This window comes from Mya arenaria, chromosome 2 (genome assembly GCF_026914265.1).
Source record: "Mya arenaria isolate MELC-2E11 chromosome 2, ASM2691426v1".
Classification (NCBI taxonomy): domain Eukaryota; kingdom Metazoa; phylum Mollusca; class Bivalvia; order Myida; family Myidae; genus Mya; species Mya arenaria.
In genome coordinates this window covers 64586874-64602794 of record NC_069123.1, presented here as the reverse complement: position 1 = coordinate 64602794, position 15921 = coordinate 64586874, and the positions used below count along the sequence as shown (strand labels likewise).

Genomic DNA, 15921 nt, shown 5'->3' with positions numbered 1-15921 from the left:
ACAATTAAATGACTATGCCAATTAAGACTTTAAATAATCTACCTTCACACCAATGTGTTGTCAATTAAGCTGCCCAATATTGCTCAAATTGCAGTGATGAAATGAATGATATATGCATGTTATGAGCTATAAACTGTTTCTATACAACGCTCGTGCTTTGAAATATTTGCATAACGTCATTGAACCAGGAATTTACAATATTCGCCTATCTAATTGAGCATTGTTTACAAATATTAACGCAGTGGAATTCATATACTTTAATTACGTTTTTGTTTGTTCAAATTGTTTTGCTTTTTAGTTGGATTTTTTTTCTGAAAATTAGGAATTTCAGAGGCTTAAATCAGGGTCTGTCACAATTACCGATACTACAATAAAGGGTTAAAAGGCCCCAGCTATTATTAGAGCTCATTACAGTTTACTACAACTTCTAAAAGATTCATTTTAATAAGTGAATATTAGATCGAAGGAATTACCGAAAATTCGTATTTCATTTTTGCCATTCATTTCCATCCCTAGTCAAGGTAACGATGAGAGAAAGATCTGATAAAAAAGAAGCCTCTGCTCTGTAAACAAGGTTTTTCTTAGAAATGACATAGTAATCTTGTTTCAAATCTTCTGAGATTTCAAGAAGATAATCATTCTGATCAACTTTCAGAAGCATTGGTCCAAAATTGTGGTCTCTAGAGTGTAAACAAACAAATGCATGACAACCTGTCAACCACAATAGATGTGCTAATTTTGGGGTAATGCTGTGTTTTAATTAACAATTTATTTGTAAGTGGGGGACAAAACTCTAGCCCTCTAATCGAAACATGTTAGCAAGTATCACCTGCTGCTGATACACCATCTGTTGCTGTAGCTGAGTCTGTTGTTGTGGTGTGAGGTGCCGATACTGCTGCTGTAGCATCTGCTGCTGCTGTTGCAGGTAGAAGTGGTACTGCTGGGGGGTGACGCCTGCAGGGGCTTGGTAATACACACCCGCTTGGGCCCCTCCACCTGCCTGTGCCTGGTACCCAGCACCAGGGGCCAGCTGGTATAAGGAGAAAAGAAGCAAGTTGAGAGATTGATAGAAAAAAAATTGTGCTTTGTTTTTAGAATTCTTTATATTTTTACTAGGGATGCAAACGAATATTCCAATATTCGAATATTCGATCGAACGTTTGGTATTCTTATGTCAAAATAGGTATTCGAATATTCGATGTTTTTGTTGAATTAATAAATTAATAAACTTTTTGCCTACAACTGTCATCTTCGTCTGTCTTGTTTTTACAACGATGGACCCCTAATGCCATAGGTGTGAACTTGATGACACTATCGTCATATCGGATATATCGCCGGGAACTATAAACAGTCCCCGTAATTTTGCATTTACTGGCTGTTAGACAAGTGACATAAAACACATTCCAATTATTTTGGGTACATTTAAATGACCATGCCAATTAAGAGTTTAAGAGATCGGCCTTTATACCAATGTTTTGTCTTCATTGCTTATCAAGCTTGGCGATATTGCTCAAATCGCCTTGATGATATGAAGGACATGTGCTTTAAACTGTTTCCATGTTTTCAATATAACGCTCTTGTGTACAAAAATTAACTGTATGGTTTAACGTTTAAGGATATATGTCCTGTATTGTTGTACAATACCTAAGGCAAAAGCGACGTTAAGTCATGGTGTCGTTTTCTATAAATATATTTCGTAAATATCAATCCCAGAACGAGGCTGCAAGTCCCACGTTGGCACATATCGTCATTTAACCGGGACAAACGCAATTCCCTGATCTTATATTGCATTGTTTACAAAAATGAACGCACAGGTTTTTTTTTTTTTCAAAGATAGATCGCTTTTTCTTGGGATATATTTTGAAAATGGGGAAATTCAGAGGCTAATTTGTGGAACAATAATGGTCCGTCGCGTGTACCGAATACGACCAGGAAGGGTAACAGGGCCCCCACTATTACGTTAGTGAATAATAATAGTTTACTACAATTCTTAAAGGTTCATTTTGGTGTTCGAATATTCGATCGAAAGAATTACCGAATATTCGAATATCACTTTTGCCATTCGTTTGCATCCCTAATTTTTACACATATATAACTAGAAAAAATGTACTCAGAAGTAGTTCATCTATAAATTCCTATGCAACTTCTTTTGAAGTAGCGAATAGAACATCAACATAGGTAACCTAAATATTCTTGGATAATTGAACATATTATAAAATGATGTTTGTTTAAGTTTTTCATATTATGTGTAGTGTAGGTAAGATCAATGTCAAGGTTATTTTGGCTAAAAATAGGAAGGAAAATGAGTCCTTGATTTATAACATCGATGAGCAAGCCTTAAGTATTTTCAATAGAGTGATAGATATATATGGTGGTGACTTCATAACATTCTTTTACTGCTTTTGAAGAGAAAACACATGTTATAAATATATTATCACATTTGTGTCCATTGTTTTTTTAAATATTAAGCTTGTTGCACATAATAATAATGCTTGGTAGAGAGCGCTAATTATCAATCTGTGCAACTTGTTTAAGACTTTCAATTAACATTTATATCTTATCCTCATTTTAGCTTTGTCGTAATATGGACCCAAAACTTAATGATGGATTAATATCACAAATTGCAATTGGTTCGAGTTTTTGGATCAATTCAGTTATTGTTGCTAAAAGTACATGAAATGTATAAGGTCAAAAAATCCAGTAAGAATTGACATACCTACAGTGCTAAATGTAAAAAGCCCGGACACAAGCATGTGTACTATGACCTTTAAATGTCATATGTGACCTTGACCATTGAGGTATAGACCCGGGTCGAAGTCACTGCACATTGTCTCAATAAGAACAACATTTGTACCTAGTAATATGGTAATCCATCAATGCATAAGTAAGATATAGCGCGAACACAAACATTCATACTCTGACCTTTAAATGTCTCGTGTGACCTTGACCTTTTAGGTATTGACCCGGGTCAAGGTAACTGCATATCGTCCCAAAGAGGACAACATTTGTACCAAGTAATATGGTAATACATTAATGCTTCAGTAAGATATAGCGCTGACATGAACATTCATACTCTGACCTTTAAATGTCTCGTGTGACCTTGACCTTTGAGATATTGACCCGGGTCAAGGTCACTGCACATCGTCTCAATGAGGAAAACATTTGTACCAAGTAATATGGTGATCCATCAATGCAGAAGTAAGTTATAGCGCGGACATGAAATGTTACAGCCAGACGTACGGACAAATGGACGGACAAAGTGCATTCCTATAATCCCCTCCCCACTCCATGGCGAGGGATTAAAAAAGCGATAGTTTTGGATAAGCGGTATTCAGAATAGCGTTGTTCAACTGTTTAAAGCACATGCTAATTTATTAGGAAATACCTTTATGGAGGCCGTTGACTGTTGTTGTTGTTGCATAAACTGATGTTGTTGTTGAGAAGCCGGTTGTTGTTTCTGTTGTTGTATTTGTTGCTGTGGCTGCATAGATTGTTGTTGTGAGGTTGGTTCTGTTGATCAAAAACAAGTTTACAATGAACAAGATAAGTCTTTTTCTATACGGACAGTAAATAAAAATATTAGTCCAAGCCTGCGAGCCCTCCCTGGGTGAAATGTTTGTTTGGTTATCACACTTGCTAAATTTGAAAAGCACACATAGAAAAGGTATAGATACCTGATCCAGCTTGTGGCCTCCTCCGTGGGGCTATAGAGGTCTGGACAGGGGGAGCGATCCCTGCACTTGTACTTGCAGAGTTCTGCCCCTTGGGTCTCTGGCGAGGGGCAATAATTGTAGAGGTGCCCTCTGATGTGCTCACAGATGCTGACCTGAATGTGCCAAATATGCCACACAATACTTCAAAATTTACATTATCGTTGAATACTTTTAGTTGTTTAGAAAATTGAACTGGGAAAAAGTATTGCCCATATACATAATGAAATATGTTAATAAAATAAGAATTAAGCCTTTTTGAGCTACTTCTATAGTTTATTTTATGAATCAAGGGCACATACTTTAGAGTAGAATTATGAAAATTAGATAAAGGTTACTTTTAAAGACACCTTACATTTAAGACATTGACCAATTTATCCCTATAGCTACAGGTATGGCTAACATGCTTCCTAGTTTGAGTACTCCGTTATTGATTGGAAACAAAAGTAAACTAATTTATGGCCGAACTATAGTTAATATTTGTACAGACTAACAATTTACGGTATAAATGCATACCTGACTGGGTTTTTAACCTCCCTGGCCTCGCTCTCTGTCAGAGGAACTGGCAGTGACCTCATGTCTGGGATTGGAGCTCCCTGGTTTGGGGTTACAAACAGAATTTTATAGATACAGCAAAAAGGACCAGAAAACAAGCTTATTAAAGAGCCACACTATTGAAAAACAAGAGATGTTTGTCAAACATTATGCCCCCACTGAGCGCCATGTTGTCAGGATTATATGGACAATTGAATGAAATATGCATGGACCGAAATGACAGCTGATTTGTCACTGACATTGGATGCCGTTGAGGCAGTTTTAAGATTATGACCATTCAAAGTTTGAGGATAGAGTGTGTTATAACCATGACCTTTGACTCTATGACCTCAAAATCCATAGGAGTCATCAGCTGGTCACCAAAAATCTAAATGTTAAGTTTGAGGGCCATGGGTGCAGGCATTGACAAGTTATCACACAGACAACCTTTTACCATTGAAGGTCACTGTGACCTTGACCTTTGGCCCGATGACCCCCAAAAACAATAGGGGTCATCTACTGGTCAGGCCCAACCTGAAAGTCAAGTTTGAGGGCCATGGGTGCAGGCATTGTTGAGTTATCACATGGACAACTTTTTACCATTCAAGGTCACTGTGACCTTGATCTTTGACCCGATGAGCCCCAAAAACAATAGGGGTCAGCTACTGGTCAGGCCAAGCTTTGGTCTACCGACGGACCGACCGATATGCCTGTGCAAAGCAATATACCCCTCATCTTCGAAGGGGGGCATAACAATGGAGGAAAGACATATGTGGAAGAAAATCTAATGCAGTTCATTTTACAGTTCCATTTCCTGAATTGGTCTATTACCAATAATAGATGTTAAAATCAATAATTAATCTGCTCCACATAATGAAGGTGATTTTAATAACAACAAAAAATGCTGCGGAGGAATAAATAACATCTCATTTTATGCAAGACCTTTTGTGTCAGAAGCAATTTAAAAAGATTAGTATTAGATTGTTTTGTCTTTCCAGCATTTGATTAAATTTCTTGCATGTCAATAATGTGAATACTTACACAGGATATTTTTTCCGCAGATGACATCTTAAAAATAACATAGGTAACTTACATTCATGTTTGGTACAGGACAGTTTTTACGTGCCAGCTGGAAGGCGAGATGAGAGACCTGGAAAATGTCTGGCCTCTTCTCTGGGTCCTCTGTCAACATGTAACCTGCAGGAGAATGGTAACAACTGTTACCTGTATGTTTAAACACTGTAATGGGGGCTCCAAATAAGATTTGGATTAAGTTGAAAGAAAACTTCTAGTTTTGAAAGTTTGTTTTTTACAAACAATACTGTATGGATGGATATTCCAGAGCTCAAGTTTCAGTCTATACTCAGAATAAAAAAAGTTCTTTTATTCAATGACAAAGAATCATTATTTTCATTTGTTTTACAAAATTAAATTTAAATAACTGTACAATTTATAATAGTAATAAAACAAGAGATGTTTGTCAAACATAATGCCCCCCCCCCCGGAGCCATGTTGTCAGGATTATATGGACAATTGAATGAATTATGCATGGACCGAAATGACAGCTGATTTAACACTGACATGAGATGCCGTTGAGGCAGTTTTAAGAATCTGACCATTCTAAGTGTATTGAGTGTGTTATGACCATGACCTTTGACTCTATGACCTAAATATCCATGCCAGTCACCAAAAACCTAAATGTCAAGTTTAAGGGCCATGGGTGCAGGTATTGACAAGTTATCACACAGACAAGCTTTTTTCGTTCAAGGTCACTGTGACCTTGACCTTTGACCCCTTAAATCATAAGGCTTCATCTACAGGTCAGACGAAACTCCAAGTCAAGTTTGAGGGCCATGGGTGCAGGCATTGTCGAGTTATCACTCGAAACATTTTTGCATTCAAGGTCACTGTGAACTTGACCCGATGACTCCTAAAATCAATAAGGGTCATCAACTGGTCAGGCCCAACTTCCATGTCAGGTTTGATGATCATAGGTTCAGGCATTGTTGTGATATCACTGGAAGAAGATTTGTTAACTTTTTTGCATTAAAGGTTACTGTGACCTTGACATGGCCCGATGATGCCCAAAGTCATGTCTACTGGTCAGGCCCAACCTTCATGTCAAGTTTGATGACCATAGTTCCAAGAATTGTCGAGTTTCCTTTCAAGGTCACTGTGACCTTGACCTTTGACCCCTTAAATCAATAGGGGTCATCTACTGGTCAGGCCAAACCTCCAAGTCAAGTTGGAGGGCCATGGGTGCAGGCATCATCAAGTTATCACTCGGACAACCTTTTACGATTCAAGGTCACTGTGACCTTGACCTTTGGCCCGATGACCCCAAAAAGCAATAGGGGTCATCTACTGGTCAGGCCCAACTTCCATATCAAGTGTGATGACTTAACGTCTAGACATTGTTGAGTTATCACTTGGACAAGCTTTAAAATTCTTTTACCATTAAAGGTCACTGTGACCTTGACCTTTGACCCAATGAGCCCTAAAATCAATAGGGGTCATCTACTGGTCAGGCCCAACCTTCAGGTTAAGTTTGATGACCATACGTCCAGGAATTGTTGAGTTATCACTCGGGCAAGCTTTGGTCTACCGACTGACCAACCGACCGATCGACATGTGCAAAGCAATATACCCCTCTTCTTCAAAGGGGGGGCATAATTATTGTAATGGTACTCCCGCGACTTAAACTAAGACCTTGAGTTAAAAACACAAAACTCCCCATATGTATAGCCCTGCAAAGTATTAACAGTCAAAAAATATTTTTCTTACCAACTTTTCAAGGACATTAAATTTAAACACAACCACTGGGTTTTACATGTCGCAGAATGTCAATTTCATGCTTGTCAAAATTTGGTGGTCAATGTTATTGCCATTACACTCCCAAAAATGATGAAACAGAAAAACATATTTAAGAAATTGGGTGTACTATACAGACAAAAGGAAACATATTGTACATATAAAGGCAGCTTAATTTGATCATGAAAGGTCACATGACTCCTACTGTACCAATGAGCATGTGTATGCTCCTGGAGAAGCGAGAGTCGTCTGGGATTGTGAACTTCCCACTCTGTATTGCCAGGGAACTCTCCCCAAATGGAAGGGTGAAGAAACACAGCCGATACAGCAAACATCCTAACGCCTGCAGACAACAAGTTGAGCAAAAATTACATAATTTTAGGATCAATGAAGATCATGAATCAACGGTTTTAAATGTCAACTTAAGTTCATACAAACCTTTATTATAACCATGTAGACTAATGTAATTGACCAAAGTTAAAAGTTCCCAATCATTCTTTTTTGAGGTGGTGATTGTGGCCTTTAAATAATGCTTTGACCCGCCAGCTGGACAGATAAGACAAGATGACTGTAATAATGCTGCATGCTCCATACCCATATATCAGCCTTGGTGGTGATAGACTTTCCTCCGTACAGGTCCACCATCTCTGGTGATCTGTATGATATTGTGGTGTACCTGAAACACAACACCAACTGTAACCACAGGTTCTAGTTTTACCACTAATACGAGGACAGAACAGAAACAATTCATAACAGATGTCTTGTAGAAGCTTCAAATACTTCAATATCCTATCATATCCCTATGTACTGTAAGCAATTTCTGTTGGAATAGGTCTGTTTCAAGTAAAACACAGAGAAAAGGAAAGTTTTAGTTTAAAGAGTTGTAAAGTGATGCAGCGCCCTGTCCTTTTTTGGAAGCACTATTCTACTCTTATAGAGACCAACATGGGCACAACTTCATCACTATCCAATACAATGTCTTCTCCTCTTATAGAGACCAACATGGGCACAACTTCATCACTATCCAATACAATGTCTTCTCCTCTTATAGAGACCAACATGGGCACAACTTCACCACTATCCAATACAATGTAGAGACCAATATGGGCACAACTTCATCACTATCCAATACAATGTCTTCTCCTCTTATAGAGACCAACATGGGCACAACTTCATCACTATCCAATACAATATAGAGACCTACATGGGCACAACTTCATCACTATCCAAAACAATGTCTTCTGCTCTTATAGAGACCAACATGGGCACAACTTCATCACTATCCAATACAATGTCTTCTCCTCTTATAGAGACCAACATGGGCACAACTTCATCACTATCCAATACAATATAGAGACCTACATGGGCACAACTTCATCACTATCCAAAACAATGTCTTCTGCTCTTATAGAGACCAACATGGGCACAACTTCATCACTATCCAATACAATGTAGAGACCAACATGGGCACAACTTCATCACTATCCAATACAATGTCTTCTCCTCTTATAGAGACCAACATGGGCACAACTTCATCACTATCCAATACAATATAGAGACCAACATGGGCACAACTTCATCACTATCCAATACAATGTAGAGACCAACATGGGCACAACTTCATCACTATCCAATACAATGCCTTCTGCTCTTATAGAGACCAACATGGGCACAACTTCATCACTATCCAATACAATATAGAGACCAACATGGGCACAACTTCATCACTATCCAATACAATGTCTTCTGCTCTTATAGAGACCAACATGGGCACAACTTCATCACTATCCAATACAATGTCTTCTGCTCTTATAGAGACCAACATGGGCACAACTTCATCACTATCCAATACAATATAGAGACCAACATGGGCACAACTTCATCACTACCCAATACAATACAGAGACCAACATGGGCACAACTTCATCACTATCCAATACAATACAGAGACCAACATGGGCACAACTTCATCACTACCCAATACAATATAGAGACCAACATGGGCACAACTTCATCACTATCCAATACAATGTAGAGACCAACATGGGCACAACTTCATCACTATCCAATACAATGTCTTCTGCTCTTATAGAGACCAACATGGGCACAACTTCATCACTATCCAATACAATATAGAGACCAACATGGGCACAACTTCATCACTATCCAATACAATGTCTTCTGCTCTTATAGAGACCAACATGGGCACAACTTCATCACTATCCAATACAATGTGCTCTTTTCATTCTTAGCACCATGTCCTTTTGAAAATCAGGCTAAAATCCTACCTTTTTGAAGTAAACAAAATTTGACCACTATTTTACATTAAAACAATAAAATGCACATAAAGGCTTAAAGCTTTATAAAAATGGTCAATTATATACAATTTTAATAGGTTCCTACTTTTGTATTTCGTCTTCTATGTGTTTGATGTCATGCTGGTCCTTGTCGAGAATGCGGGCTGTGGCACTCCCGAAGTCACACAACACGTAGTGGCCCTCGTCTGATATCAGCACATTCTCTAGCTGGCAGACAGAAACACAAAATGCCACGGGTGTTGATTATTGTGCATGATAGTCACTAATATGATCAGTGATGTGCAACAACCTCATGCATTATAAGTGATGTGTTGTGTGAATTCTGTTGCAGGCAGCAATAGCAGTTACTGTAGTGGGTTATAATTTTAAAAGGTCCATTTGATATATTGGTGGTTTTGGCTTATTTCGCAAGGTTTTTATTTAAAGACACAATTATTTATGTATTTGACAAAACATAAGAAAATTAATAATTTGTTTTTGTTTTGAATTCTCTTACATGTTCTGATCCACTAGTAAAAAACAGTTAACACTAAACACTCGCAAACTCTAAACAATCAAGAGTAAAATTAAAGAAAGATAAAATCTTATTAAAAGATTCTATACACGACAAGCGTACCTTAAGGTCCCTATGTATAATGGGTGTCTGGCAGTGGTGGAGCCGGGACACGGCCTCACACACATCTGAGAAGATGCGCACAACCTCGCGCTCGCCAAGGCCCTGCCCGATACGGTCATTCATCAGCTGTATCACACTCCCTGGGCAACATGAATCAAGTATGAATTTAAATGCTCCACAATTCTAGTATAGCAAGTAGTTGATCTTCCATTAAATTTTATAAGCATGTTAATGGCAAGTTATGTGTCTTGGCTTACGTATCATCTGGCCTTACAATTGAATGGATGGTATATTGATTACATCTGTGGCAAATTCAAAAGACCAGGGGCCTGTTTCAGTGAAATCTTCGGATAAAATAATCTTAGTGTTATATTTAGTTTGCTATGTATTTTCATGAAATGTGTGTCAAAAACCCAAATAAGGGGAAATCTTAAAACATGCTATAATTTATAGTTCACATGTCAATTGATGGCCGCAGAATGTCATAATCTAGTTTCTCTTGAATTATAGCAAAAACATTGGAAATAATAAATTTGGCCATTGACGTTTTGTAATTTTGACTTAACTATTATATATTTGTCTTAAATGAATTTTTCCAAGTGGAAACCTATTTACATACTATATCCTCAATATTTTGTATTTGAAAATTAGGGATTTCCAATAGAAATGGAATATACACGTGTGTGCATGTGGGGAATGGTGGGGGGGGGGGGGTAATTTGTAGAAATGTGAGTGAGGAGTCTGGACAGAAAAGGTTTAATCCAGGTAATATGGTTCTTGACTTACAAGAACCTAAAATAACTATTCGTGGGTAGCTGAAACCCAGGGCTAGTATTCACTTATAATGTCTCTCAAAAATGTGAATTGTTAATCACGAATGATCATTACCTTAGTTGTTTATTCATGAACATAATAGTCAGACATTGAATTTTTGAGTCTTAAACTAACTTAAGACTTAACATGGTAGTGTATGTGGTCCCTAGGGCTGTTCAATGGCTTCTGCACGATACATGTAGACTAGATCAGTCTGGTGTTACATTAACTATTAATTCTAAACTATTATATAACTCATGGTAATCAAGATCTAAGAAAGTTCTCCTTGTTTATTTCATCAAACCTTCATATGTTGTTTTTATATTCATCATCTTTAAATCAAAATAAAGAACTGCATTTTTTTATGAACAGTTATATGAGAAGGAGATCCAAACCTGGTCTGACATCAATATGCTTGTAAACATGAAAGGCTTACCGCATGAGTCATAGCAAGATTTACAATGCTGGGATACATGTACACTGTATGTCATTTGAAATTAAGTTTGTAACAGATGTTTGTAAGATCAATTAAGTACAGTTATGCAAGTGTCTTAATGGCAATCACAGATCTTATGAACCTTTAAGGATACATTAGCTATCATAATCAAAATTAAAGCAGGCCAGAAAAGAGTACATCCTTGATGATGTGTTCACAGATGTTTTAAATTGCAAAGTTTACTGGAATGCACTGTGTATGAACAGTATTTGTCATTTTAAAATACTACAGCGATTTTGCGTTCACAAAGGTTTAAAATTGAATGCATGTGTATGTTCAGTATTTGGCATTTTAAAATAGGCAAATTTGAAATACCACAGCTTGCAACAAGGAAAACTAAGTGCAAATAGTACATTTTATCTAAACCTCCTTACCACCTGAAGAAAACGTGAAGGAAAAAAACAAAAGTTCATTTCTGATATACAACAGAAAATTGTTCCAAAAACAATTATAATTTATGTAATTAACACAAATACACTTTGATTACTACATAGCAGGTATTTATAAATGATAGTAATAATAGTACATGTTTATCAAGGTTGTTTCTAACCATGTGTATTTATCCTGTTTGATTTGTTTAGTACATGTAAGACAGTAGGCTCATGTTTGAGTCGAGACATCTTTGGTGCAACATATGCAAATTCTTAAAATCACAGTGTGGTTTTTCCATTTAATAGTAAAGTCAGAATAATTAAAGGAGCGGTTGTAATCATGACAATTTAATTTTCTCAAGCTTAACAGGTGTGGTTACCTCTGCAGTACTGCATCAAGATGAGCACCTCATACACCTTGTTGGGGGTGACAGTAACTGACGACTCCACATACTTGATGATGTTCTTGTGACCACTCAAAGTTCTCTGAAACACATTAAACTCAACATTCCTACACTGGTCAGCCTGTACATATTTGAAGGAAATAGCTTTTATTCAAAATAAAAATGTATGTACAGCACCATTAAAGATACTAAATAAACAAAATATATAACAATATTAAAAGTTCGATATAATTACAAGTCCTAATACTGTACTATGAATATAGTTATTAATCTTACTATGGATGAGATAATGTCCGTAAAATCTAATATATGATGTCCTGATACTTCATCACAATCAATGTCATTGTTGAACTCTTTTTATAAACACAAAAAAGACAAACACTCTTGGTGATTCAGTGACTGAATAATTTCAGAAAGCTTCTTTATGTTTGTACTCACAGCCATCTGTTTATATGCAAAGCTATAGGTTTGTACTTGTAGCAATATGTTTGTACTAACAGCTATATGTTTGTACTTGCAGCAATATGTTTGTACTAACAGCTATATGTTTGAACTTACAGCTATATGTTTGTATCAACAGCTATATGTTTGTACTAACAGCTATATGTTTTTACTAACAGCTATATGTTTGTACTTACAGCTACATGTCTGTACTATAAGCTATGTGTTTGTACTTATAGCTATGCTTGTAACATCTATATGTTTGTACTTACAGCTACATGTTTATATGCAAAGCAATATGTGTGTACTTACAGCTACATTTCTGTACTCAAAGCTATGTGTTTGTACTTACAGATATATTTGTACTAACAGCTATATGATTGTACTTACAGCTATGTTTGTACTAACAGCTATATGTTTGTAATTCCAGCTACATGTTTGTACTAACAGCTATATGTTTGTACTAACAGCTATATGTTTGAACTTACAGCTATGTTTGTACTAACAGCTACATGTTTGTACTTACAGCTACATGTACGTACTTACAGCTATATGTTTGTCCTTACAGCTACATGTTTATACTTACAGCTATATGTTTGTACTTACAGCTACATATTTGTATTTACAGCTATATGTTTGTACTTACAGCTATATGTTTGTACTTACAGCTACATGTTTGTACTTACAGCTACATGTTTGTACTAACAGCTGTATGTTTGTACTTACAGCTAAATGTTTATACGCAAAGCTATATTTTGTACTTACAGCTACATGGGTGTACTCAAAGCTATGTGTTTGTACTTACAGCTACATGTTTGTATTTACAGTTATATTTTTAATTTACAGCTACTTTTGTAATTTAAACACTGTTACACACATCCCCATTTACCGAAAATATCGTTATTTCTTATTTATTTTTCGGTCTTTGATTTCTTCTTTTTTTAATCAATTTTTTTATCCATAATCCAAAATCACTATATCAAAATTATCTCAATTTTGGATTATAAATTACAGTTCTGATTCAGTATTTCACACCTATTTATCAATCATTGTTTCGAACTTGGTCATCTCTTAGTTTTCACACCATTCTGTGATAGCACGCGGTTTGGGGTGATAATGAAGTATATTTTGCGCTTGTTAAAGAATGACATTGAACAAGTGTATGTAACATAAATCAATGGCAGATAATGAGCGATTAAGTTTGGGTGGTTTAGTTTATATATAATCCCTGGTTTACACATTCTTAAAAATGTATTTGAAATGTCTATCTCAACCGCTGCAAAACAATCCAGAGATTGACCCAGTAACAAACCTGGAGTATATCGGGATCGGATGAGAAATGGAAGGTTGTTATGCGGCGCCACAATTCTAAACTTACCAGGAGATGTCTGACAACAAAGTGCAGCAACACATAACATTATTCTTTAAAAAAATAAGCTGAACGATACTGAGTTTGTTTTTAGTGCTACATGTATATAAACAGGTTTTATATAAACTGTGCTGTGTTACAAATACATACATGTGCTGTCATTTTGTTTCACAATCATAATGTTGTTTTATTAAAAACTATAAGAACATTTAACATTAATTCAACAAACATGTATACTGGTAACGTGTAACTGACATTGCAATCTTCAAGACTAAATATTTTACATCACCAATAATTTGCAAATGCTTAGGCTAATAATACTTTATTTTTTGTTGATCCGAAATATTGCTTATCTGAAGTTTTTATCTGGGTCCTGACGACTTCTTCTAGCAACATTTTTGTCTACAGTGATTGCAGTAATATATTCATACTTACAGATATATGTATTTCTTTCTTACAGACTGCAAGATCATGGTCATTGTTGACAAACATTCTTTTGAGTGCATATCTGTTCCCATTGCCAGCCTTGACCAGAAATACCACGGCAAATCCTCCTGCAACATTGAAAATCATTAATAATCATTATAATATGATGCAGATACATCATAAAGAGTCAGAACCAGTAGGAGGGTTTTGTTCCTAGATGTTGTTTATAAGCATTATTTTACTTAGCTAAAAAGACAATAGACAGCTTGTGGCATCAGACACATGCTCTGTTTCCTGAGAAGAAATCACTAGTGTCATTTATCCCAGCTAGGAGTGATCACTATCTACCATGATTGTGTAGGTTTAGTAACAATGATGAGAAGGACTCACTAAATTCTTGTAGAACCAGAGAACTACATTGAAGAAATTTGAGTGAAAACATCAATATATGAATTATGGCATTGTAATTATCTCAGTTCTTGACAATTTTATAAAACGTTTATAAACAGGGGTGTGTCCCAGCTATAGGGAAATGGGACCGGGACAATTCAAGCAGGATATTTATCAAGAAAAAATTGCAATTATAAATAAAACCACAAATAATACATATTCTAAAATCAACATCACATTTAATCTTATTGATATTTTTGGAGGTATTTACAGCAGAGTATCTGCTTTTTCCTCCAAGCATTTTTTTTTTTCATTTTTCCTCTTTTTGTTATATCCCTCACTAAATGAATTAATTTTATCTAAAATCAAAACTTGCAAAGTCTGGATGTTCTCAAACAACAATATGCTTGGTGAACGAGTATAGGTTTTAACTAGATTCCACATGGCTATTTTCATCAATATTCCTAAAAGCTTCAAGCGCACAATATAATCTTTCAGACAACACAGAGAGTTTCTTTTGTTCCAGTTATAACTTTCAAAATTTAGAAATGATATGGGACTTTATTTTCTCACAATAACAAGTATTACTTCAAAAGATAAACAAAACAGAATACTTCACTACTTATCACGTTCATAAAAATTTAGGTTCAAGTATTCTTAATTCCATCAAACCAAAATTAAAGAAATCAATTATGTAGATATTTAACCTTCGAAATCTAGAGTATTTGTAGGAAAACTCATTACACACATGACCTGGAGAACTTCGGAACACCTTGGCCATTTTCTATCCAAAAAAAACCTTGGTTGTACATGGACGGTTTACAATGTCAGAAATCTGTACATTTAAACTTAGATATATAAATACATGTTGAAAGACTACACTTAATTATGATAGTATTTACAATTTTACAAACTACTTCTACTGATGAACAGGCATACATTCAAGGTTGTTTTTTCAACAGAAAATGACCGAGGAGTTTTAAATGGATCTGGAGACTGAAGCACTCCATTCAGCCAATGACAAAGTGGAACCATCACATCATGTACATTACCAATGTACTTGTATGACCAGGGCCTGTATCTGGTAATCAAATGGCTGAGAATTTACAATACTCCATTCCACAACACTTTTGACATTGGCACCCACAAATAGGAAATTTGCACAAATTTCAAGGACACAAGTGACTGCTTTTACTTAGGCACAGTCACATACTCTCTGACC

At 36.0% G+C, this 15921-nt stretch overlaps 1 protein-coding gene across 2 annotated transcripts in view; it reads right to left on the bottom strand.

Annotated features, from left to right (window-relative positions):
* LOC128222377 (BMP-2-inducible protein kinase-like) overlaps nucleotides 1-15921 on the bottom strand; it is a 30606-nt gene that overhangs the window by 13627 nt on the left and 1058 nt on the right. For both annotated transcript variants that reach the window (XM_052931361.1, XM_052931355.1), the window contains exons 2-12: nucleotides 14319-14437; nucleotides 12050-12155; nucleotides 9990-10129; nucleotides 9459-9580; nucleotides 7650-7731; nucleotides 7266-7398; nucleotides 5338-5441; nucleotides 4227-4306; nucleotides 3675-3826; nucleotides 3386-3510; nucleotides 830-1030 (exon numbers count right to left, since the gene is read on the bottom strand). In XM_052931361.1, the coding sequence (XP_052787321.1) occupies nucleotides 830-1030; nucleotides 3386-3510; nucleotides 3675-3826; nucleotides 4227-4306; nucleotides 5338-5441; nucleotides 7266-7398; nucleotides 7650-7731; nucleotides 9459-9580; nucleotides 9990-10129; nucleotides 12050-12155; nucleotides 14319-14375 (1302 nt within the window). In that variant the 5' untranslated portion in view covers nucleotides 14376-14437. The remainder of the gene's footprint in view (nucleotides 1-829; nucleotides 1031-3385; nucleotides 3511-3674; nucleotides 3827-4226; nucleotides 4307-5337; nucleotides 5442-7265; nucleotides 7399-7649; nucleotides 7732-9458; nucleotides 9581-9989; nucleotides 10130-12049; nucleotides 12156-14318; nucleotides 14438-15921) is intronic.